This window comes from Fukomys damarensis, unplaced genomic scaffold (assembly GCF_012274545.1).
Source record: "Fukomys damarensis isolate Sample0158 unplaced genomic scaffold, DMR_v1.0_HiC HiC_scaffold_25, whole genome shotgun sequence".
NCBI lineage: Eukaryota > Metazoa > Chordata > Mammalia > Rodentia > Bathyergidae > Fukomys > Fukomys damarensis.
The window spans coordinates 8,391,413-8,416,319 of record NW_022900937.1 but is presented as its reverse complement, the minus strand read 5'-3'; the positions used below and the strand labels follow the sequence as shown (position 1 = coordinate 8,416,319).

At 43.8% G+C, this 24,907-nt stretch overlaps 1 protein-coding gene across 2 annotated transcripts in view; it reads right to left on the bottom strand.

Annotated features, from left to right (window-relative positions):
• Nucleotides 1–3,560: 3,560 nt before the first annotated feature.
• Ppp3ca (protein phosphatase 3 catalytic subunit alpha) overlaps nt 3,561–24,907 on the bottom strand; it is a 207,884-nt gene continuing 186,537 nt past the window's right edge. Inside the window, exons 11-14 of one of the 2 annotated variants that reach the window (XM_010641592.1) lie at nt 16,097–16,181; nt 11,538–11,635; nt 8,587–8,616; nt 3,561–5,518 (exon numbers count right to left, since the gene is read on the bottom strand). In XM_010641592.1, coding sequence (XP_010639894.1) covers nt 5,322–5,518; nt 8,587–8,616; nt 11,538–11,635; nt 16,097–16,181 — 410 coding nt within the window. In that variant the 3' untranslated portion in view covers nt 3,561–5,321. The remainder of the gene's footprint in view (nt 5,519–8,586; nt 8,617–11,537; nt 11,636–16,096; nt 16,182–24,907) is intronic. The other variant, XM_010641593.1, reaches the window with a different exon arrangement.

The following is a 24,907-nucleotide window of genomic DNA, read 5'->3' as shown; positions in this document are numbered from 1 at the left end:
TGCCAGTCACCTCACCGAGCAGTTGGTTCACAATGTCTCTGAATCCCCGTGAAAAGCATGGAAGTTCATTACTCTCATAGTCTTTCTCTATCAAGCTCAAAATGAGGTTATTATCAGAGCTTAATGTCTCAGGATTGCACAGCCATCTGGTAAGGGGCAGATTTATTAAAATCTGCACCCAGGTCTATTGTACACCAGAAATGGTACAGAGCACCTCACCCAGAAGGAGCAGGTGAGGCACCAAGGTGAGTGTGTCTTCCCTGGTATTGCACATGGTGAGGGAGTAGGCTGCAAGCTCTCTCAACTCCAGGATAAGTCATTCAGAAAGCACGTTTCAAACAGGTCTGCTAAGCTGGGGGTGGGGGTAGCAGGGCTGTGACGGTGGCTTGGGCATACACAATGGAAGCAATTTTCCACATCTGGAAGCATTCTGTTCTCTTTCAGGTGGGGGAGCCTTGCTAATTCAGTCTTCACATAGATGGCCCCCATGGGTCACCACCCCTGTGTTCTTTCCTATTACACCCCAAAAGGCCACCGCTTCATCCTTGTAACTTAATGGTGAATGTTAATGTTTACATGCATATTCAAGTAATGCCAAAATTTCTGTCTCAATTCATATTAAGTAACTCTAAACAAAAGTTAGTTGTGAACAATTTTTTGTAACAACAATGTACTTGATGACACTTGAAAATCTATAGAAGTCCTGAAAGTGTGGCTCATTGTGAGGCCTCCCTTTGGGGGGTTCAACCCCCACTACTACCAAAAACAAAACCAGACAAAAAGAGTGAATATCTGCAAAACTGAAAATATAAGACTACATTTTAAGCTTGCTGTAGAAATGGAATGGCCTTGGCCTTCCATACTTGTCTGATCATAATAATTTTGGTGAATATGTATTGAAATGTAGGCTCCATTGTAGACCTTCAGGCCCAGGGACTCTCAGGGGGGTGAGCAGGAAGCCGTGGATTGGCCGAAGGGTTTGCCATGTGGAATCTTGGAGTGAGTCATACGGCAAGGTCATGCCCGAAGACATTTCTGTCCTCCTCCCCTACCTTCTCTTCTACCAGGCAACAATGAGCCGGGCAATGCTACAGGCTACAAATTCAAAGATAAGCAACAAAGCTCACCACAGTGCTAGACAATGCAACAAACAATTACATACAATGAACTAAGTGTTCAAGGTAGCATGGGAGAGCAAGCTCAATCTGATTATATTACAAGGCAGTGTTATGACTTGCATTTAGGTGTACCCTCAACGCCTCATGAGCTCAAAGGTAGGGCTTTTTGGAGGTTAGGGTTAGGGTGTGTGAATATGGATTAAGGGTTCCTTAGTCCACTGTTTGGTTTAGCATAGTTCTGGGCATGGATAATGGGAAGGTCCACTCCGGCTGAGGATGGCATCAACCAATAAGAGTGTAGCTTGGATGGGCTAAAGGGAAAGGAAGGCTCAATGTTGCTGCTTTGAAGCCTCCTGCCTGCACTGCCACGGACTGTTTCTCCTCTGTCACGACACCCTCCCTTGCGGCCAGTCAACTAGGGACTGAAACTTCTACAAAATGTGAGCTACAATAAACTTTTCCTCCTTTAACTTGTGCAAGTTGGGTATTCTGGCCCAGCAATAAGAAAGTAACTAATACAAGAAGAAATGTGTCATTCCAACATTTAAGGCAAACTTGACATCTGTGCAGCGTACTGATGGTTAGGGTTGAGATGGAAGCAACATGCTTGTGGGATTTGGACACCTTCTCAGGGGAGGGCAGGGGCTATGAGCAATGAGAGTACACAGCAGATGCTTGAGCTGGGCACTGCATCACGTGCATTCTATATGGAATGCAAAGGAAGTCTCTGGCTTTGGAGATGTAAGATTTGTACTCTCCCAGCAGTTGTTAGGGTGCGGCAAACTGAAAGGAGCCATTGGCAGGGTCTAGGAGGGAGGATGGTGGCTGTGAATCAGTGGGCCAGATGTTAAGAAAGACCTGAGGGTGGTGACTGCAGCCTTGAGCCAGGCTGCTGGGCAGTAAATGGGGAGGCACCAGATTGTCTGGGTGGACAGGAGTGAAGGAGAGCAGGGCCTGCAGGAGAAAGGCTCTCGAGGGCCTGGGCAGGCATTTGAACTTTGCCATTGAGAGCAGAAGACAGACACACTCCCTTGGTACTCAGTCTGTCAAGACTTCTCCCTTTTTCTTAAAACACAGCCTTATGTGTTTAAGAAAAGAGAATATAAGGAGAAAAACAGGAGAAGAAAAAAAAAACGAATGGAAGGAAAAAAATGGAATCAAGGTTTTTGTAGATAAAGAAAGGAGGTCCCAGCCCTGAGGAGGCTGAGGCAGGAGGATCACTGCGTGTTTCAGACCAGCCTGGGCTACATAGTGAGTTCCAGGTCAGTCTCAACTACATAGTGAGACCCTGTCTCAAAAAAAAAAAGAGGTGGGAGGTTGAAGGGAGGGGAGGGGAATGGGAGAAAAAGATATATCAAGTAGAGGTACAAATTACCCATGATGAATGTTATCACTACGTACATCTAAAATGTATCAGTAAAAATAAAAAAAAAAAAAAAAAGGAAAGGATGCTTCAGAAAAGAGCTGGCCCAGTATTGGTCAGGAGTAACTCTGCCTCCTGAAATGGCCAGATACAGAGGACACCCAGAGCCAGAGCCTCTCAGGAAGTCCATGTATATGCGCGCACACGTGTGTGAGTGTGTGTGTGAGTGTGTGTGTGTGTGTGTGTGTGTGTGTGTGTATACGCATGCATGAAACCAGTGGTTCCCTGGCATAAGCAACTCAAGAACATCATAGTTTCTCCAAGAGTCAAGGACAAAGATCTAACAACCCAAATGAGCCCTGAAAGTACTGTTGCTTTTGAAGAAACCCCTTCAGTTCTCTACTGATTTGATAAGCTGAATTCTTGTATAACATATATTGTATTACTTTCCTAACCCCTGACCAGAAAGACCAAACAATACTCACATCAACTGCTTATTTCAATGTCAAATGTTTATTTCTATGCCACAGTTGCCTTAGCACAATTTGTAAAAGAAAGGAATTCAAAAAAATGATTGTTTTTGGTCAGGATATTTTCTCTGCAGTTATAAGAAAGAAAATAAACACCTTGGTTCCACAATTACCATTTCTTTAACACCATTCTAGTGAGCTACATCTCCGTATTTCCCCTGGATGGTATTCCTTTAGGATGGGAAAATATCCACAGCAGAAAAGAGTTTGGATTCATGAAACATGGCATAGTCTTCTTCAGAGACTCTATCTTGAATGACTTGGGTTTGGTATACTCTATCACTAAAGGTCATATTTTTAATATGACAATATAATAGGCATACTTGATTACATAAAACAAAGTGTGCTAGAAATGAGCAAGGAGAGACAAACTGGAAATGGGTGTATCTCAAATCTTGGGGTGAGGAGCTAGGAGCTGGAGTGTGGGAAACACATCTTCATACCAACCAAGTTGGCTGGCAGGAAAAACACTCAGCAGGGCAATCTCTGCCTGAGCAGAAGGGCATCGGATACAACTGAAACAGCCTGGCAACATATGGAGTTGCTTTGTTTGCTTTTTAATAAAAAGGGATGCTCTGGTTTCTTAACTGGTTCCCACATTCGAGGGAGTTAGAACACGGCATCCACTCTTTAAATAGACTTCTCTTGACTGATCTTAGACTCAAATCCACCAAGACTCTGACAGCAGAAGTGGGTGCCGTGCCTCCGCCTGTGCAGGTGACTGCAGGGTGGCTGTCTCACAGACCCCTCAGCAGACACAGGGACAGAGGAGCGTTCTTTAAGTTCATGCACATTTTATTGAGTAGTAATATAAAATGCTTTTTCTTTTTCATTGTTACAAGTGCATGCTTTGATTGCCAACATTTCAGAAGTTAAATTACAAAGGCAAGGCTTTAGGCTGTAGTGAATTACTTGGGCACTTATACAATTTTTAAAAAATATGAATGGGCTTTTGCTGTTGTTGTTGTTTTCAGAATGAACCAGTTGTAACCGTAACTGATATACAAAGGGAAAAAAGTGAAAAAAAATAATAGTTTGTGGCACATGACAGAACAGAATGAAATAACTAAACCGTTATGATATCAACAGTTACCATGCATTTAGAGTTTCACATGTAACTACAAACTTATTAAATTTCACAAGGTTTGCTAAACATGCTAACCATCTATTTGTGCACTGACAAGCTTATGTTAAAAACTTTTAAGAATACTCTCCCCTTTAGATTTTTTCAAAGCTTTTTTGATTACAAAATTTCAAAGGCATTAAGCATTTTAGAGAATATAAAGTACGCCAGTATACATACATTTCCAGTATAGGGTCAGACCACTAAGCGCATTACAGTCCCATACAGGCCGAGACAGCCATTTTTTTTTTTCCTTAAAAAACATGCATAGGCAGAATTTTTTTTTTTTTACAGAATATAGATGCTTTATCACTGTACTTAATATGGTGTCTTGTTCACTATATTTAAAAATGCACCACTCATAAATATTTAATTCAGCAAGCCACAACCAAGACTTGATTTATCAACAAAACCCCTAAATATAAACAGCAAAAAAAAAAGATAGGTGTAATTATTCCAGTTTTTTTTTAAACTTAAAGAAAAGAAAAAGGAAACATACTCATTGCCAAATTAAAAGGTAAGTGTTACAATGGAAAGAAGGGCAGTCAAGCACACTAAAGAAACCTGAGGTAAGCATAATCTGTACAAAATTAAACTGTCCTTTTTGGCATTTTTAACAAATTTGCAACATTGTTTTTTTTTTCTTTTTCTGTTTTTTTTTAAGACTGCCTAATTCAGTTTAGAGCCATTGTCTGACAAGAGTAGCAAAACATTATCAATAAATAGTCCTTATTTAGTTTGTACATCATTTTTCTTAAAAATGTTTGATGTCATCCATTTTAGTGCTGCAACTGTAAACGTACAATAGAGTAAGAAATTAGACAAAATTTTCATGTCCAGTAACAGAATAAAAGGCCTTTCATGAACCTACAAGGAAGTCCCCAGTGCAGCAGGAAAATACGTTCACCCCTAACATTGCAGAATATACTAGCATAGCTTTCTTTTTAAAATTTTTCCCCTAGAAGCATTTTTAAAAGGCATACCCCAAAGAGGTGCTTAATCACCCCCCTCATCAAATATAGTTTCTTTTCTCTCTCCCTTTCCTTTAATGATCGTGTAAACGGAATCCAATGCCTGGCCCCCAGAGCACACAAGCTAAGTCTGAGGCAAGACACCCCCCTCGGGTACGCAGCAATCCCCATCATGCCCTGCAGCTCAAAAAAAAAAGGGGGGTGAGCAGGAGGTGGTCACTGAATATTGCTGCTGTTGCTGCCATTGCTGTCTGTGCCGTTAGTCTCTGAGGCGAGGGCCTTGTTGATGGAGTTGAGGTTGGCATCAGAGGGCACGGCATCTCGGCGGGGTGGCATCCTCTCGTTAATCCGGTCTAAGCCTTTGGCCTCCTCGAAGCTAGTGATCTTATGTTGGGGTGAGAATCCTTTGATAGCTACATGGAAAATCATTAAAAAAGAGAAGGTGGGTTAGCCAGGGGCGCGTCAAGAGCGCAGTGGCTGTGGCAGGGAGGTCAGGGACTTCGCAGTGGGTAGGAATCCTTTAGTAGAGAACAATGTGACGGGACCTGAACACGACACAACAGACTCCTTACCATACTCAGAAGTGACCAAAGGTTGGAAAACAGCCAGGCCTCTTGCCAACCAAAATGTCTTCTTGAAGGCACTAAGATGTAAGATTTCTGTGTCTTCATGAAAGTTTAGATCAAAGAAAGCCACAGGGAATAGGTAAAGAGGTAGGATACTTATGGGACAGGCCTCTGAAACCATCCCCAGCCCATGACCAGCACACTGGGCCCTACCCGGGAGATGGTGGCAGAACCCACTGGCACCTCCCATTGTGCCTGAAGCTCCTGCAGCCTCGGGGGTAATGTGTCTACCATCCTAGCAACAGGCTTGGAGCACAAGGCAGAGGGGCCAGAGAAGGACTTAACGTGGGCATTTTGTGCCATCTCAGGATCCCAGGAAGACCTCCTCATGGAACCTTTCCATGGCTCCCAGGAAATAGGAAATTATAGGCTCTGGCTTTCCCACTCAACTTTGAAGCCTGTGGAGTTCAGTAGGCAACAAGGTAAGAGAGACTCAGAAAAATCAGTATCAGATCACTAAGTAGAGAAAGAAGCATTGTCAGCCCTTCTGCAGTGAACAGGGCAAACTGATGTTCATCTGGTATCCATTGCAGCCGAAGTCAAAGGAAAACTCATTCTCAGGAGATCAATGAGTAACAGACACAACCACATAAGATGTGGTTAAAGAAGAAAAGGGAAAAAATATTTTCACAATTGTTGGCAAGAATAAATCAAACTAGTATGTGCCTTATTTAATCACATATGGATTTCTCCAAATGGGATACAATGGTACACGTATGGGTTGTTCTCTGGTAACCCTTAGCTACCGAGACAGGTAAAGCACTTGTGCAAGAAAATAGTTTCTCCAGTGAGGGCACCGAGCAGTGAGCTGCAAAGCAAAAACACACATGGGGACCAATGACATCAGTTTACCTCACTGAAGTGAAAGCCAGATAGTCCAGGGCCAATCAGCAATGCTGGCGGGCTGGGTGGCCCTGAGCAGTGGAGGGAATCGCATGGACCTGCATCCTCCCCACCTTCTCTGGGGAAAAAGCTAGAGCAGTTTCAAGCTGACCATTCCTACACATATGTGGGGTGCCTTTCACTGGTAAGGGTGAGAGGCTTAAAAGACAGGCACCAGGCTTCCAGAGCTCACTTAATAAAGATGAGAACAGACCGTTCCTCCTCTGCGTTTTAACAGTTGGCATCACGCTGATCAGTCAACTGTGAGAGGAAGATGGGGAGAAGGGGGGAAGCCCAAAGCCCAAAGCGAAGCTTCTTAATTCTTCTGTAATTCAGTAATAAACAAATTGCAGAATCATAGAGCTGTGTACTGAGCACCCACCCTGAGAAGCAAATTATTTTGAGGTACAAAAGAAGGGCACGAAGCTGTACGTTACTCTTCTTCTAAACGGTTACAAATATTTTATCATAATTAACACATAAAGTGTTCACCATTGTAATTTATAATGAAATTTTATCAATTTAAAATGGCACAATGGAATCTCTAGGTTTGAAGAGCCAATAGAATGGGGCATAGACATTACAAATCTACTACAAGCAGGGCCCTCTCTGGGCTGGGGCTCGTCCTGGGCACCTGATCGCCCAGTCAGGAAGAACAGGCTGTGCTGTAGCTGGTGGTCACACAGTGGGTATTAGCGCTGTACACTGGTAGTACACCACACAACACAGAGTCACAGAAACCACAGAAGACAGCCAGACTACCAACAAGAATGCACACTGCAGATTAGGATTTGCCAAAAGGAATAGAGATTCCCACATAAATAGCAGTTTGCTGACTGCTATTTAGGAAGCAGTTGTATTTTCTCTTACAGTGTGGACGTTTCCCCTCCCGCATCCAAATCAGGTACAAATTGCAAGTCTAAAGTGGCACTTTTTCCATCATACCAAAGGACCATATGCACGCAATTTTGGGAAGAATAAGAAGTTATCTTGCAAGAAAAAAATACAACTGAAGAATTTTGTTTTAAAGGGGAACTTCAAATTATTCTTTTTTAAATTTCCAGAGGATATGGTATGTATGATATTAAAAACCACTGTGGTATGCAGTTCTCTCTCAATCATGTGTTTAAAAAACATTCGGCTAAAAAAGTAGTTGCTAAGACTTCAAGTCTCACATCCTTGTGCAGTGCAGGATGCAGGTGCTGACTTGGGATTCTTGATTTCCCCTGCAGGCCAAGCGGGTGTCTGGGGCATAGCAGACACTTGCTAATTAAGTGAGTGATTGCTTGGTATTCACTACACTTGTCACAGGCCACTTCTACCACCACTAGAAACTCTCGGACTCCTAATATTTTGCTGGCACCATTTGTCCTACAATCACCAATAAGTTCAAATTGATAAGGCTAAAATAACGATCTGCACACATCTGTCTCATGTTTTAATTTTTAAAAGAGACATCAGCTAATATTGAACCACAGCAAAGCACTAATCAAATAAACTTTTTTTCTTTTGCTACAAACTTCTAAAGAGTAGAAATCAATAAAGTTATTTTTATGCTCTCCTTCTCAGTGTTGCCTGGAAGTGATCTGAGGGAGGGACATGGTTCAACTCAGCTCAAAGAATATCCCTTATGTGTTTTCAGAATGGCTGCCATAACCTCCACCCCATGTCACTGGAGATCTATAATGCTTTTGTTTTCTGTGATTATGCTAGGTTCATCGTATACAAAAGTCAAACATAGCTTTAAGGGAAAAAACAAACAAACAAACCATAGAAGGACATTTTCCCCTTTAAAGCAAGAACATTTTGGTTAATACTGAGCCACAACTGTTAGCCCAACACCCACACACTCTGTACAAGCTACAGCAAAAAAAAGAAAAAAAGAAAAAAAAGAAAAAGAAAAAAAAAAAGAATACACCCAGCAGAGCCCTTGTCTGTTGCACGTACAACAGAAAGGGGCCTGGCCAATTTACCTTCATCAGCCTCAATAGCCTCAACAGTAGCTGAAGAGAAGAAAGGGTGCAAATGAATGAGAAAAATGAGCAGAGGATTCTTAATTCTAAGAACAAATCATTGACGATCAAAGGCTCTAAGAGAACTAATGTTTCTGTAAGTGCTGGATTCGAGCACAGACAACAACACACAAATGCTAAAAAGGAAAGAAAAACACCATGAAAAGTGATATGAACTGGATACATCTAGGCAAGGAAACTGCTTGAGTCTGTGCTTGCTACTTAAGTGTCAAAGCAATGAACTCTTTAGGAAAGCACACAGTGACTTTTTTTCCCTGAAGCATGCACTGAACGAACTGACGCGGGGCTATGGAAATCTTAAGTGTGTTTCTGACTTAAAGAGGACTATGAAAGCTATGCTCTGCGTGACTATTTCCAGTGTCACACTGCCAGATCGAGTACAGGAGTGGAAGCAAAGCCACCCCAGCAGGGTCATTCACACTTCTTAACATAAAACTGCATTGCTTTCGAACCTGAGGCCAAGGCAGGTGGGCCAATGTGAGGAAAGTTAGAGTCAGTGTGTCTGACTTCATAACGCATGGGACTCTTGAGAGACAAACATATGGGACTGGGGGTGATGACGGGGTGCAGGAGAAAGGAAAAGGAAAGTAACTTGATGCCCGAGTGTGTGTGTGTGTGTGTGTGTGTGTGTGTGTGTGTGTGGACATATATAATGGACTTTTTTTTTTCTGCCAGGCAGATCAATTTAAAATGTTTCTTTTCTTTATTGCAATATCATTTTTGGAAATTAAATTCTTGAAATGTCATAGATAAAGAGGTAATGTGACAGTAGCACTGATAATCATACTAGGATTGTATAGAATAGGGTGCCTCGATACTGAAACCCCATTCATAAGATTCTGTAGATATTACTGAAACAGTGTATTTTAGAGGCAGAACTGTAAATGCCTACTACGTTATCAGCATTCTGTATAACAAGGTTAGGATAGTATTTTCACTCTACAAGTTATGTGAGTAATGCTAGTAGATATTTCTCTAACACTAAAATGCAAAATTTCCCTGTAACTCCAGTACGTTCAATACTAAAATTCTACCCCTTGACTTTAATTTGCATTTTTCTAATAATTTAAGGTTTCATAACTAGAGCAACTGCCAAATACTATAAGTTACTTACAGTGCATGCTAGGTTCCTTGTGACAAACAGAAAATAGTCACTCCAAGGAGAAAGCTAAAGAACAAGGCTTTGAGCAACTTCCCTTTTAGATAAGTGGAAAGGTCATGAATTCTGAAGTTGCGTCCACATGTGTGGTTTCAAACAGATCCTACATTTTCTGATCCTTAGGAGAAGCAAGGTCCCCATTCACATGACTTCTATGTGTCCGTGTGTGGATGTGTGAGTGGAACACAGAGGAACACAAACCAGTACTTTATTTAAAATAAAGTAAATGAAAAGAAAAGTAAATAACTGAAGTTAAAAACACAGATGAAAAAAAAATCTGTGAACACAACAAAGAGTAGAGCGGTGAGAACATGAGTAACCCAATTTTAAAGAAAAGGGAGAACTCTGGAACCTCAGCAGCACCGACACACTGCATGTGCGTGCTGCCCGCGGCCCTCGCGCCCTGGGCGTGTGTCCAGTGACACAATTCGCTGTACCTCTGCTGCGCTCAGAAACTGAGACCTCAGTCAGACAGAGCTGCACCCTGCGGGTGATGGGCTATTTACGGTAAGAAAGGTATTAGAGTCATTTCTAGCTATAAACTTAAAGGGAGAAAGCACTTTAACGCAATGTGTTTTCTTATCTTCGTTTAAGATTTTTGAATTCCATGAGAACTCAGAGACTCTAGCTTTAGAGTAAATTCATTGAACATTAAGTCACTGCGATGCTGCGGGCATGTGATATTTCAGCAGCACCATTCCCGGGAGCTTGACCCTTACTCTTTGCACAGAGGACGTGTCTAGATCACGTGATGGTAGAAACGCCAGAATCTTCTAGGATGGAGGACAGGGATGAAAAAGAAAATATGAAAAAAGACTAGGGAAAGATAAAAGAAAATAAACAGGAGGCTGATTTTGTTTCAAAATGTTGCAGTGTCGTTTTAACATATTTTCTGGTGAAGTCTAATCTAATAGCAAAATTTTCCCAGGGTTAAAATTATAATCTAATGACAACACTAGTTAAAACTGGTAACAAAAACGATAAAAGTGAGAGGGCAACCAGTGCTGCCTAACACAGCGAGCACCAGGCAGACGTGTTCATTAAATTCAGTGCTTTTGCAGTTGCCTTAGCTACACATCAGCCAAATGCTCAGTAGTTATTCGTTGCCAGAGGCTCTGTGGAGATTTATAGAAATTTCCATTGTCACCAAAGTTCTGTTAAACAGCACTGGTCTAGAAAGCTACAATTCTAATACAAAATCTCTACGTGGAAGGAAATATTATTCTTTTTAAAAACAAAATGCGTTTCTTCTTACACTTTACAAGGACCATCAGGAAAAACACAGGGCTCCCAAGTTCCATTCAAGAGGACAGTGGAATTAACCTTCCTATATTTTGTTCTCCAATAAATCCAGCACTGTGCTTGTGCATGTGTCTATCTGCACCTTTGCCTTTCATCAATCAATGAATATTTATTAACGTGGAATAGAAGGGCTTTTGGTGGCTGTTCAGCTCACAGTAATCAAACCCATTGTGAATGAGGCCACCTGCAGTCCTGCTGGTAGCCAGGCAAAGTGCAAGTAAGGGGCTGAGATGCAAACCAGGGACCGATATGCAAATGAGAGTCCGGGAGCCAAGACCATGTTGCAGTGGACAGATGCCAGTGTCTCCGGCAGGCAGGGCTAGTGGAGGTGGGGTGATGTGCAGCTTTCTTCCCGCTAAGCTCCAGAGATAGGACTGGCCTTCAAGAAAGCCCAGGGGAGGGCGCTGCCCGGGTACCCCTGGGTGCTTACCGCTTTGCAGGGTCTGCTTGCCTCCCGAGAGCACTCCACTGGGCAGCATGCCGGTGGGGGTCAGGCCCTTCAGCGTCAGCACGCTCTCGCTCTCCTCTCTGCAAGGCACCCACAGGGCAGCGTGGTTATTTAGCTTATGGAAAACAAAGAACTCTGAAGAAAACATGCAAAAAAACAGAACCCATGCGTTCCTCTGGATGGGCCCTCTGGACCTCTTTTTAAACCTAAAACGTGCCAAGTGTGTGTGAATTGTGCAGAAGTAATATCAAAAGCCTGCAGCGACAGCAGGGATCAGCAGCAGAGTGGGCCCTGCCCGCAGCGTGCATGGAGGCGACGGAGCTCCCCCCGCCATCCAGGACTGGCAAGGACTTCTGACCTCACACGGGGGAGACACAAAACGACAGCTTCCGGCCTAAGAAGCAACAGGTAGAATCCCATAGAAGTCTTTTTGCCACTTTCCCCACTGATTCGCTAATATATAATTATTTATGATTCACCGTGACAACTCTTTTACAACCATTAAGTGCATCAGCATCTCAACTGTGTTTACTCACCATTAAACACTTAATCATTTCGATTTGGGCATAGAATCTAATGAGTAAATAAACGTGACCTCCTATCTTTCTATACAACAAATACTGCAATTTTATGTAAGCAGAAAAATTCGTAATACATAAATACACAAACATATATGGATATATATATTATATTTAATATATAACCGTCCAACAATTTTATCTTTAGTAAGTCTGAGAACCTGCTACTTCCACGCTTTGTTTTCAATTCAGAAACTGGAAATTCTATCTTCTAGTTGATTAAGCTTAACTGGTAACTCCTTTCCTTCTCTCCTTCTCTATCCACTCTCTTGCAAATCCTGCTGTTTCTCTCCTCAAAATGTTCCCAGTCTCTCCGCTCTCTCCCGTCTCCTTTGGAAACAGCTTCTCCGAGATGCGATTATAACATGGCATACAAGTCCCTATCTACAGTTTACAATGCGGTAAGTGTTTTCTGCACTTTCAGAGTTGTACAACCCATTGAGGTACATCCCACCACCCCGACGGAAGCCTGCACCCACGAGCAGGCACCCTCACGCGCTGGGCCCAGGGAGCTCCTGGGCTCCCTTCTGCTCTCTGCTCCAACATGGCCTTCGGCTGTGGCTCGCGGTAACACTGGCCTTCTGCACTCCCTCTCTCGCCCGGTGTCTATTCCACTTGTGTCTGAAACACTTATCACTGGGGAGTTTTCTGTTTATCTGTTTGACTTTGCCTTTGCTGGGCCTTGGCACGCACCCAGGCCAGGCCAATTCATGAGGGTGGGGGTGGGGGGCCACTGCCGTCTCTGGGGACTGGCACACGAACCACGCTCCCCAAGGGTGTATTCAGAGTGAGCAAAAGCAAGCTTGAACCCAACAGGCGGCATCATCCACATTTTAGACTTCTGCCCTCTTCGCTGCTGCGTTTACCTTAATATGTGAGGTCTGTGGTGGTCAGTTAATTGTAGCGGATGGGCGGCATGTATTTCAGCCTGCAACTCTCAGGCTCCTACGGACCGAGCACTAGGGCTGCTGTAGGAAGAGGTGCCTAGGGTGGGAAGGGCCCCTCTGCAGCGGAGCACAGCCCCTGCACACCGGCCCCTGTAGGCTTCTCTCCTGCTTCTGCCACTCCGTCCTGAGCGCAGAATCTTGGTGTCAAATCCCGTCTGGAAACGGGCAGCTCGAACAAAATGAGCTAAGCCCATCAAACCTGGCGAGCTGCTGAACTGCTGTTTTTTTCAAACCTACAAAACATTTTCCAGTAATGTGTACTAATTTTTTTATAAAACTTACTGTGTACCACAATACAAAGATCACTATGGGAAATCCCATGACTGGGATCCCAGCCCCCGGGGTTAAAATCAGAGTCGACAGAGCTGCAGCTTCGCAGACTTCGGCTTGCTGTTCCGTAAGTCACGTCCATCGCTACACCATTTTCTTGGGGATTCAGTGATGAACTGGACGACGGTCATTTTCCTTCCTTATTGCCCCTTCCCGTCTTCACTCATCTCTCGCCTCGGTTCCGACCCCTCCTGCCTCTCGCAGAGGCCTCCAGAGGTTTCTGAATTCCCAGGACTCTGCTCCATCTCATCCACACAGTGCTTGCTTCCCCGGACCACACCCTCCTTCTGCAAGAACCCCTGGCCCCGTGACAACCCTTGAACACCTCTGGGCCCTGGGTCCCTCCACTTTCAGCCCTGGCCACCGCCAGCAGGGCCGGCGTGAGCCTGTGTCGTAGTGCGAATGACACCAGCGTTCAGAGACTCAGCGTGGACAAAGAGGACGGAGAGTCTTGTTCAGAAGCACTGCACTGATTACAGGGACACACACGGCTGAGCTCCAGGGGTCCCTGCTGGCTTTCTTCCCTTGGTTACTGTGGCTCCCGCAGCACCTGCAGTGATGGAGACGGCTGCACCCTTTCTGGGGAGGCGCTCCGGAAGGAGGGTAGGTGTGTACGTGTCTCTCCCCCTGCTCGCACTGTGCTTCTGCCCACCCATCCTCCTCTGGCCCTCGCCTCCCCAGCTGCCTCTCCTGAGGGAGGGTTCTCCCGTCTGTTCTGCTGTCCTCTGGTAAACCCAGAGATGCGGAGATGGGGCCACGACTCGGAGACAGCAGCACCTGCACTCCCCCTCCAGCGTGCCCCGTCTCCCCTCACACGTGCTCGTAGCCAAAAGTGGAGCCCACACGGCGGATTTTCACAGCAAGGTGGTGTCAGGAAGGTGAGAGAGCTCACGGGTTGGATGACCGGACGGAGCACCAGAGCTGCTGCACACAGCCTGTCGCCGCTGTGAATCACTGCCTGTGCTTCGGAGCCAGCCCTGGGCCACACTGAGTGAGCACCTGGCCCCCAGAAGGCTGAGTGGGAGCTTCTGACTGCAGTGATGCGACGCGGCCCCCAGCTGTGCTTCTGAAGATGCTCCTAACAGGTGACACGGGTGGCCCTCAGCTGCAGCGCACTAGAGACAGCGCTGCGGTTCCCTCTACTGTTGCAGGTCCCTGGGACACCAGGAGCATGCGCACGAGCTGGTCCTGACATGTCTGCACCCCATCAATGCTCATCCACTTGTGGGTTTGTTGTTTTTGGTACCGGGGATCGAACTCAGGGCCTTTCGTTTGCGAGGCAGGCTGATCCCGGTCTTTGGTCACCACTGGGTTCACACGGTGCACCACTGATCCGAGCACAGATATGTCTCAGTACACGGAGCGCTGGCGGGCCTGCACGACTGCCACCTGGTCTCCTTGTTGGTCCTCAGGACTGCTGCGTTCTCTTCTACACAGGCACTCTTGCTGCTGCTCCCTCTCCTTGATCTCACCGTCCTTCACGGCCATCGCCCTTGCTCAAGCGTCTGTGCTGCCACCCGGTAAAATAAGTGCGTGTCTCCTATTTGCTGTCCCCATATTGCTGTATGCTCTTTTCCTGGCCATGACTACGGCTTTAGCTTTTACTTTAGTTATTTGCTGCATGCATGAATGAACCCTAAAGGAGAGCTGAGGAAGGGAGCCATCACAGCAAGGGTACCTCATCCACTGAGCTGCGGAGCCGGATGCGCTAACCCAGCTTTGGTGGGGCACATCAGGCTGCAGAGTCTGCGCTGGCTTTGCCTGGTGTGTGACAGCGGATGGTGGCAGCTTCTGTCCTTGTCAGGACTCCCTGCTTTCTGCAAGGGTCACTGAATTACTAGTCAGCGATGAGCAGGCGTAGGACGGAAACATGGAAAGGGGAAACCGGAGAGGCACCATGGCTCACTGTGAGAGAGCACGGACGCAACGATGTGGCAGAATTAGATGATGAAACTGTCCAGTACGTAGAGAGGATGTCTCCTGAAGTGGTCGCACTTAATACCTGTTACTGTGTGTTACTATGAACGTACTGCACTTCTTCCATATAAGCACTCTTTAAAACAGAAACATAACTCATGTGCATCATCACTTTGTGGATCATCAAACTTCAGTAAAGTGCAGTGAATTCTAAGAATTTCTTTTCCCAAAATCCAAGTTTAAGCATCATTCATGATGTGCTTCAACACACACACACACGCGCGCGTGCCAAAACGACTACATGGCAACTGCAATGTTAGTGAAGTTTCCCTCTTTCAGTGATTTATTAGAATAATATGCACTCATGTGTACAGCTTTATGGTTTATGCTCACTTCCTAGAAATATGGCGCCATGTACTTGAACTCATCTTTGACCATAAAGCCAAAATGAAAAATAGAAAGGATTATAATAGCTTTCTCCATTTCATAAGATGTGCAACCGATCGTAAAATAAATGTTTTAAAATCCCATGGCAAAGAGAGGCACAAGATACGGTGTGATATTTACAGACATTTTCCTTCACAGAAATAATTTAGTAGATTGCAACATCACTGAAAGATGAGGAACTAGGATTCCATTTAAACAGAGAGAACTATTCGAGAGAAGCAAACAGGGTCTGATAAGCTGTTCATGTTACTGATTAAAGCATAGTGAAGCCCACTGAGTTGGCCCAGCAACATGCAGAGCAAGAGAGAGGACCGGGCCCCACCTGAGAACTGAGAACACCCTGGCCATCTTCCCAATGGCGCGGATCTTATTCCGGATCACCTCCTTCCGGGCTGCGGCTGTCGCTCCTGTGTTGGAAAAAGAGTTGGGCAATCAAGGATTTGTTATCAACTTGTGGTTACCTGTGAACCTACGTAGGAGAAAAACAGTAGAAGAATCAGTCTCATTTCTCCTTCAAGGGGATTCATGTTTAAACCCAACTTGAAAAGCTAAGCTCTTGGCCATCTCCGCCTGGGTGTAATTCTTCAGGCGTCTCCAAAACTAGAGTAACTACCCAGAATCCCACGGGGTGGGGCGGGTCTGGAGCCAAGGAAATGGAAGCCTGAGCTGAGGAGGGTGGCGTTGGCCCTTCCCTGACAGAACTCTTGCTGCAGGGGAGTCAGGCTGATCAGAGCCTTCCCCCATCCCATCCACATGCCAGGAAGACTGCTTCGGGAAGGCAGTTCACCAAAATTCTTCCTAAGGTCATCGAGCTAGGGAGCCTCTCAACTCCCCACACTCCGTGGAAGATCATCTCTAAAATTTACTGCCCTGAAACATTTCTCTCAGCACTTGACACACTTTCTTCTGATTTGTTCACAAGTTCTAGAGGAAAAGGTACAAAGTGAACTAGGTTTAGCACAAGACAGACGCATTACTCACATTAAAAAGTTACGTGTGGATCTTTACCACGTACAGTGTAGAACATTCCTTTTCCAAATGAAATAGAAAAATTAGTCTATGTAGGTTATTTGTATTATATGTATTTTTCCTTTTTAAATCTTATGATACTATATATGATCTTTAAAGAAAACATTTTGTTTCAATTCTCAAGATATATTTGGAAAATACAAAACCCAGATAAGATACATCTCTTTATAAGATCTTTACAATCCAAAGTAAAATAGGAAAAGATATCCCTTGAATACGTTACAAGACTTTGTCCACAGTATTAGCACCACCTGACTGTTCTTCTATTTCACTGCCTCTAACTGATACTTGATAAAACATTTTTTTCAGATAATATCGGCAATGCCTTTTGTCAAAAAGGACAATTTTCTTCACATAATTTCCTAGGACTAGCGTCTGTAGGAAATAACTAGTGTGTGTGTTGGTCTTTTAGTCTGTGCGAAGAACAAATTTTCTGACCTTTTCTGGAGGAAAGAATCCTGCTGTTTCTTTTGGGAGGGTTTTATGAATGTAATTTGGAACTCTTCCCTGTTTGATAAGGGTCAATGAATCACTGTCCTAACATTCCGGCAAACAAGAAAACTTCCAACAACGCAGGTGGGGGCAGCTCGGAAGCAGCCCACACTCCTGCCCCTTCCCCCCTCTCTCAGGCAGCTCCACCAAGGCAGGCCCCTCCCCCGACATCTGGTGGGCAGGACTTCCTGCTGCCGCTGCTCTACCTGCACAGGGCAGAGGAAGGGGGCATCTGTGTGCTCATGGCCTTTCTCTGGCTCGGCCTCTCTGACCAGCAAGCAGAAGCATGTGCTTTAACTGAGCTCCCTGGAGGGAAGCTGAAGGGTGTGTAGGATCCCTGCATTAGTCCTTCCTCCGAGATTCCAGCAGTATTCGTCATCTCTCATTTTACCTTAGCAAAGATGTAAAGTAGCCCAATAAATTGTACAGATTAATAGGTAATTAAGTTTAAAGGAGGTAAACGATATCAGGAGGGAATGGAGTTCAGATATAGATGTCCCGTTGTACTTAGTATTGCTAACTTTCAATTTTAGTATTTTCTAGAGATTAAAGTTCTTTTTGGAAAATGTTCCACTGCAAGACCTCAAAGTCCATAACTAAAAAAGATCAAGGAAAAGAGGGTGTCTTCCAGAACCTTACTACCTGCAACACACAGATATAATGTCACACAATATTCTCAGTCTGCTTAAGTTATGCTGATGTACTGTGGTAGCTCAAATTAAAATTCAGATATTAGGGATGAAGACACAGAAATTAATTTGTATATAAAAACTGTGGTAACTTCTTTTCACTGAAAAGAATACAACATCTTATTTTAAATTGTGAGCACAAAATTGAAAGCAACTATCCAGCCTGTAGCAGTCCAGTAACAGAAAAAGGAAACCAGGGAAGACTGTCACGTACAGGGATACATCTCATAGCCAAGTACCCCAGGGTGCCGGAAGTCAGCGGGTGAGCAGGTGCTGAGTGAGCCCTTACCAACTCCATGTTCACACTGGGGGCTTGGACACAGCCACAGTGTAAGAATTTATGTCCTGGAAACTGGCAAGAGCTACAGTCCCAGGCCTTTCCCAACAAGGACGGGCTGCAAGGCATTTGGGACATACACCACCCAAGTAGGTGCTCACTGCTGGCAAGGAGCAACAGGACTCTCTGAGATATGATGGGGGTGGATCTTGACAGACCCTGCGGGAGAGGGAGAAGGAGCATCCTCCATGGGGAGGCAGCGATGGGCAAGTTTGTGCTGAGTGGAGTTTGATCCCTGGGAATGGGGAGGTCCAGAGATAGAAGAGGAAATGCCTGCCTGGGCTGTCCTTTAAGGGCTTTGGCAAAGCAAGACATTCAGACAGCAGGAGATGCATGACAGAGAGAAGTAGAACTTACTCTGCCAGCAAAGACAGAAAGAAACAGTGGCATGAATGGATCAGTAGAGAGATGCATGATAAAGCAAATGTAATCCAACATTAGTTGAAGAAAATTAAGAAAAGGTACATTGGTGTCCACTTGTACCGTTCTTTGGATTTTCTGGTATGTTTGAAACAGTTTGCACTACAATATGGAAAAATGAAACTATGCTTAGAAACTTGGTTGTGAAGGGGAAAGAGAGCAGCAGCTGTGGGGAGAGGGTCTCTGAGTCCCACTCTTTCGTCCTAAGAGTGGGCAGGAGGAAAACTCTCATCTTCCCCAGCAGCTTCAGGAGGAAGCCAGGCTGGGGTGGTTCGCTCTGCCTGGTCCACCTCACAGGATCTAATCCATTCATTTTCACAGCTCTAAGAGAGGAAACTGACCAACTACATGGAAATTTCATACTCAAATATCTTAGAAAACAGAAATTTTCATATTACTAGACTCAGAGAGCTGCTATTAAAGTTAATTATTGTTATTGAGTATTCTCTGGGATGGAAAAACTATCAGCTCTCTGCTTCTTCTTTATTATACTGGCCTCGAATCTTTTGCTCTTATCTAGGCTTCTGCCTTTATAGGACTTGAAATAATACAACCATAGCCATAAAAGATATATTTGAATAATGTGCTGCACAAAAATATACATTTACACTACCATCTTATAATTTTTCAAGTGACATAGATTCCAAAATATATATTATGCTAATAGTTCTCAAATTCTTAAATTTTAAGAAAACAGTAATTTTCTTTTACCACTCACTAGTCAACCAAATTTGTTAAAAGTTGAAGTTCATCTCTGAAGCAAATCAATTCTATTTCAAAGATCGCCATTAGTAAGCAGAGTTCAGACACAGCTGCAGATTTTATTTTTCCCCAAATAGAACAATTACTGAGTATGAATGAAAGCTACTGATAGAATGAAGCATAAGATGTTGAGATAACAAATACCTTTGGTTATGTTACACTAAAAAGTAAAATGGGTTTAGTTTCTATCCAAAAGCAATAGCTCTGAAATGGTACAAAAGGGAATACGACTACACATGCACTTACTTGATGCAAATTATGAACACTGTGTGTCTGATTTGAGTGAACATGTCCCAAATCCAAGCTAAACCATGTATTATAATCCTTAAACCTTATCCTCCCTATTGTCTGGTCCTTGACCGAGTTTAGCAGTAATACGCCCTGTACATCTATACCAGTAAGGTTAGCTCTCGAAGTCTCCTTCACATCCATTGGCTTTTGTGCAGCCTGTGAGCTGTGAGCAGAGCTTCATTCCATTTTCCTACATCACCAGGGTCCTGAGGGGACACAGAGAGGTGTCACAAACACTAAGCAACCAGGTTTATTCAGATGGACTTGCTTCCAAACTGTGGCCTCTACAATTTTTACTCAGCTCCAAAGAAGATTCCTCAATGAGTCTGATTCCCAGCTTCAAGTTTAAAGAGTGGTAAAGAATATAACACTGTTAATGCATTGTTGTTTAAAACAAGAGGCCTATGTTATTTTCTTGCCTACTGTGTTTGATATTAGTAATTTAATCTCCAATAACATCTATTCAATGAAACATCCATGGACGAGATCCTTACTGATGTCTGTAAATCTTTTTATCTTTTATCTTTGAAATTGTATTTCCATTTCAGTGTTCTCGATTTTACTCTAATGCAGTCAACATTTAAACTTCAAAATATTTTTATCACTACATTATATTTTGCTGTCAAAGTATGTTTAGAAACTTATACTTATCTGTCTGTCTATCATTTATCCATCCGTCCAGCCATTATTTTTTCAATTTCCTGAGCCAGGAAGGTCCAAAATTGCTTTGGAATACACATCACAGTTATTATTAGTTCATAGCTCACACAGATAGCACAAACTCTGATATGCACCTAGATATGTATCACACGGAAAGGAAATGCTATGGGCTATAGCTCAGGGACGGGGCTAGGGAGGCTGCATGGCTGCGTGGCTGCTGGGTGGCTGCCCGAGGCTGCATCAGAGACCCAGGCCGCTCTGGGGAACCCACTGCAGGCAGGGGGAGAAGAGTGGGAAGGGGCAGCAGCGAGGCCCCGGCTCCAGCTCAGGCATCTCCAGGCCCAGCATGCCGGAAGGGGGACCCAGGAGACCCTTCAGACTCCCCCTGGGATGTCTCCGTGTGGCCCCTGCAGGAGTGCTGTGCACTGAGAGTTGGACCACCAATTTCCAGAGGAACGGCCGTTGGCCTCCTTGCCTGGCTGCAAACTTGAGCACCCTGCAATGCCATCCAGGCAGGGCTGTGACTCCAAAACACTGGGTGCAGCTGTACTTGGAGATCATTTCTACTCTGGACCCTTCACTCCACTGCCTCATCCTCCCTAGGGGATGAAACTGGAACACAACGGCTCCTCACTCTAAGCCACTCCAAACCACACATTCTGAATTTCTTCCACACGGTTTTTCACTCAGCTATAATTTCAGCATGCACCAGCACCCATAATAGTGTGAGCTTTGGCATAAGGCTATTCTGCCTTATCTCACATTTTGAAAGCACAGACTTTTAAGTATAATTTAAAAAAATAAAGTCTCGGCCAGGTAACAGAAAGTCAGGATAGGATAGACCAAAGGTGGCGAACCTACGGCACGCGTGCCACAGTGGCTGTTTCTTATCATTGACAGCTCTAAAAGGTTCGCCATCCCTGGGCTGGACTATGTCTTCCCCAACTCTCAGGTCATAAGAAAAAACTGATTTTTTACATGAAATTTCTTATAAATGTAGACACTGCTCTTGATGGTCCGATCACTGTCCTTATTTGGTCATTTTCTACTTAGTTAAAGGTTACTTTAATTTACAGACTCTTATTTGATTGCGTGTACTGTTGTTCTCTGAAATACTATGTGGCACCTGATCAATACCATTCAACAGACCTACAGAAACTGACTGTACACATAATCCTAGTGGTGAAAACTGCAAACTTTACAGAGGACTAGGAATCTCCATTACTTCTTCAAGGAACAATCACAGGTTCAGTGACACCTTACAGAAAAAAATGGTATCTTTATATTTGATGAGGGAGAAACTAATAGCCTGTGAAATCCTCCTTATAATGGCAGAAATATACCAATTTTATACACTGACAATGGAAAATTAGAAACAAAACAGATTGAAATAATAATAATGGAGTTAATAACATATATTTATTTTCTAAGAGTGAAGCAATCTTAACACTCAGGTATCTGGTTACAGATGAGGATGTCACAGTGAAAAAGGTTTTGGCTTTGAACAACCAGGCCAAGATGGTGCTCGCCAGTGTCATGTGTTAGAGGATGGTTGTAGAATCAGAAAAGGCGAGCTCCTTAGCTAGAAAGAAGTGACCTAGAGCTGGGATCACCCTAGCAGCAGGCCAGCTGGAGCGTGGAAGATGAAGTAAGCAGCACTATCTGTCCTCAACATGCCCAGTACACAGGTCAGGCCCTGTGCTACAGGCTGTGCCACTCAACATGGAGCTCGGGCACTGCACGTTCTCAGAAATGCTTGTTATTCATCAGAAGAAGAAAATGCTTACACAGATATGATGATTTCAGAGACATAACAGGTGCGTTTCTCACTGTGCACTGAAGGTCAGCTGTGTGACACTGGTGGCTATCAAGCAACCCTCAGACGCGGTCTGCCTTGGGTTTTGTGCTAACCTGGCTGAAGGCAGGAACCCAGATGGTGGGAGGTTCACTAGGGGGCAAGGACGGCTGCCTCGGCTTGCAGAGCAAAAAGACCCCTCCATAGAGATGCCTTGCCAAGCTGCGCAAGACTTCTGTCTTGCTGTCTACAGACTCCTTTCTACAGACTTCTGAGACAAAATGGGAGGACCATTTAGTAGCTTCTCATGAGCCAAGAATAAAGGTTAAAAACTAAGATTATTTTGAAGAGTGAACATGGACTCTTTTATAGAAAAGTACTTTAAAATTTAAGTGTTCTGAGCATTTACTAAACTTTTTAGTATAGTATTACACATGCCATCCAAAAGATCTAAAGATTACAACTTCTCTGCTGCAGCGGTTCAATCAGGCCTTAATTAGTCTCACGAAAGTATAAACTTCAAGTGATAAACTGGACCTCTACAGTGCATCCACTAAGGAGAACCCTGAGGGTGCTGCTAGAAAACCGGAAGTGTGTCTTACCTGGTATGGGACCAGAAGTATGCATCGTCCCGGGCATGGGACCGGAGGTGTGCACTCTACCTGGTGTGGTAGTAGTTCGAGCCAGCAATGTTGCCTACTGTGTTTCCAGGTCAGCAAGGACTATACCTGTGTCTTACCTCTGTGAAAGGGAAGTCGTTCAAAAGACAGACCTAAGTAAACAGTCTCTGCCTTCAGCGAGACAGAGAGCCCTCCACTTCCATGTCTTTCAAATCAGGAGTGGATTCAGAACTCACAGAGCACACAGCTCTTTTCCTTCTTATTATGAAACACAGTTTGTTTTCTCAAATAAATGTTTAACTATATCCAGACATAGATTTGTCTTAGTTCCCCTTTACTGTACATTGGCTAATGTCATCACTAGTTTAAAAAAGGCTCTAATGCTATAAAAATCAGTTGTTTTTAAAACTAGTGAAATCACCATGGATTATGTATGTATATAGTGCTATGTATGGAAATACTGCATAAAATCTAAAGCGTTTTTGAGGCACCATTTTAGTGTAAGGAAAATATCCTTTCCGAGGTAGACGTAATTCAATCAAGGAGTTGTCATGGTGACAAAGCTTTTTTTAACATTAGTTTATTTAGTGAAGTCTGAGCTTCCATGCAATGTGCAAATTATACTGGGTGATTAGAAAACACATCTGTGCAAAGTTGTGGTAATATGGTATGTGGAGATCACAGGACTTCTAATACCTGCATGTCTGAACAAAACGAGGGCTGGGCCTAGTACAGGTTCCAATGGGATGGCTGACCTTCGAGGGCTACAACACTGCTAGGGGCCTTCCTTCCACCCAGAGAACACGCTCTCAATTTCCCGACCCATTGCACTGTTAATGATCCTGCAGATAAAAATCGGTTTCCTTTCTAAGGCGTAAGTGTAATAAAAAGCAGTTACCTCATGTTATAAAGGGTGCAGAGTACAAAGAAAAAATTTATCGTGACAAAAATGATTCAGCTTCTAAACCAGACACTAAAGTACTGGGCAATGGAAAAAAATCAGCTACGAGTTACAAAGTTAGTGAGCACAAGTCTGAGAAGAAATTGCAGTCTTTCACGAAGTACTAAATGACATTATTTTTACATGTTTTTCTCTCCCTCTACTCCAATTACATTGTGAATACTCAGTTATTACAATGATAGGAGAATCTAATTTCTCTCTAACACCAGAAAGCCTTTTGTATAATTACCTTGAAAATTTATATGGAATTCTCACATGGGCATATTTCTAAAGCAGCAAGATACACATAACACCCCTTCTGGACTTTTCAGAAGTAGCAAAGCACAAAGAAGGCCTCCATGTTCTTTTAGTTATGAAGCATTTCATTCATCCAGCTTCAAGCTCACTTTCCTTCCCTTTTACATCTTTTGTCGTGTGTTTAAAACTGGTTTAATTCCTGTTCTGTTAGACCACGGGGTGGGTGAAAGCAGGTGCTACGTGTATCTTGTTTTCTACTAAATATACAGCACAAAAGATAATTCTGAGTATTTATTTTAATGCATCAATAAAATATGTAAAAGAGTTGCATATTAAAATGAATTTTATTTATTCAACTTTTCCCCACTGGTTTTAATTCATTTTGTGCTGCTATAATAATAAATTTTATGATACATCTCTCCTTAATAATTTGATGTCTGATAACCAAAGTCTCATTTTCTGGTAAGACTTGCATCTTGCATTAATTTTCTGTAAGGGCACAAATGTTTTTAAGTAGCTGTTTCCTGAACTGTTACATTCCCCTAGTTCTGTTTTCATCTCTGCCTCTGTTTGTCCCTGTCTCTCTGTGTGTCTGTGTCTCTGTCTCTCTCCGTCTGCCTCTCTGTGTCTAACTCTGTCTATCTCACTGATCAACCCTACTTTCTCTGTCCCAAGCTTGCCCTTCTGTTACTTGATTTCTCTGCTTTTTTCCTACAGAGGCCAGTTTCACACTGATAGGCTCAGTTATGACTTCATTCCATAACTCTGCCACCAGCCTGGATTCCTTCCCAATTTCCATGACTCCATTTTCAAACTGCCATGCACTTCCAGACTGAAGAT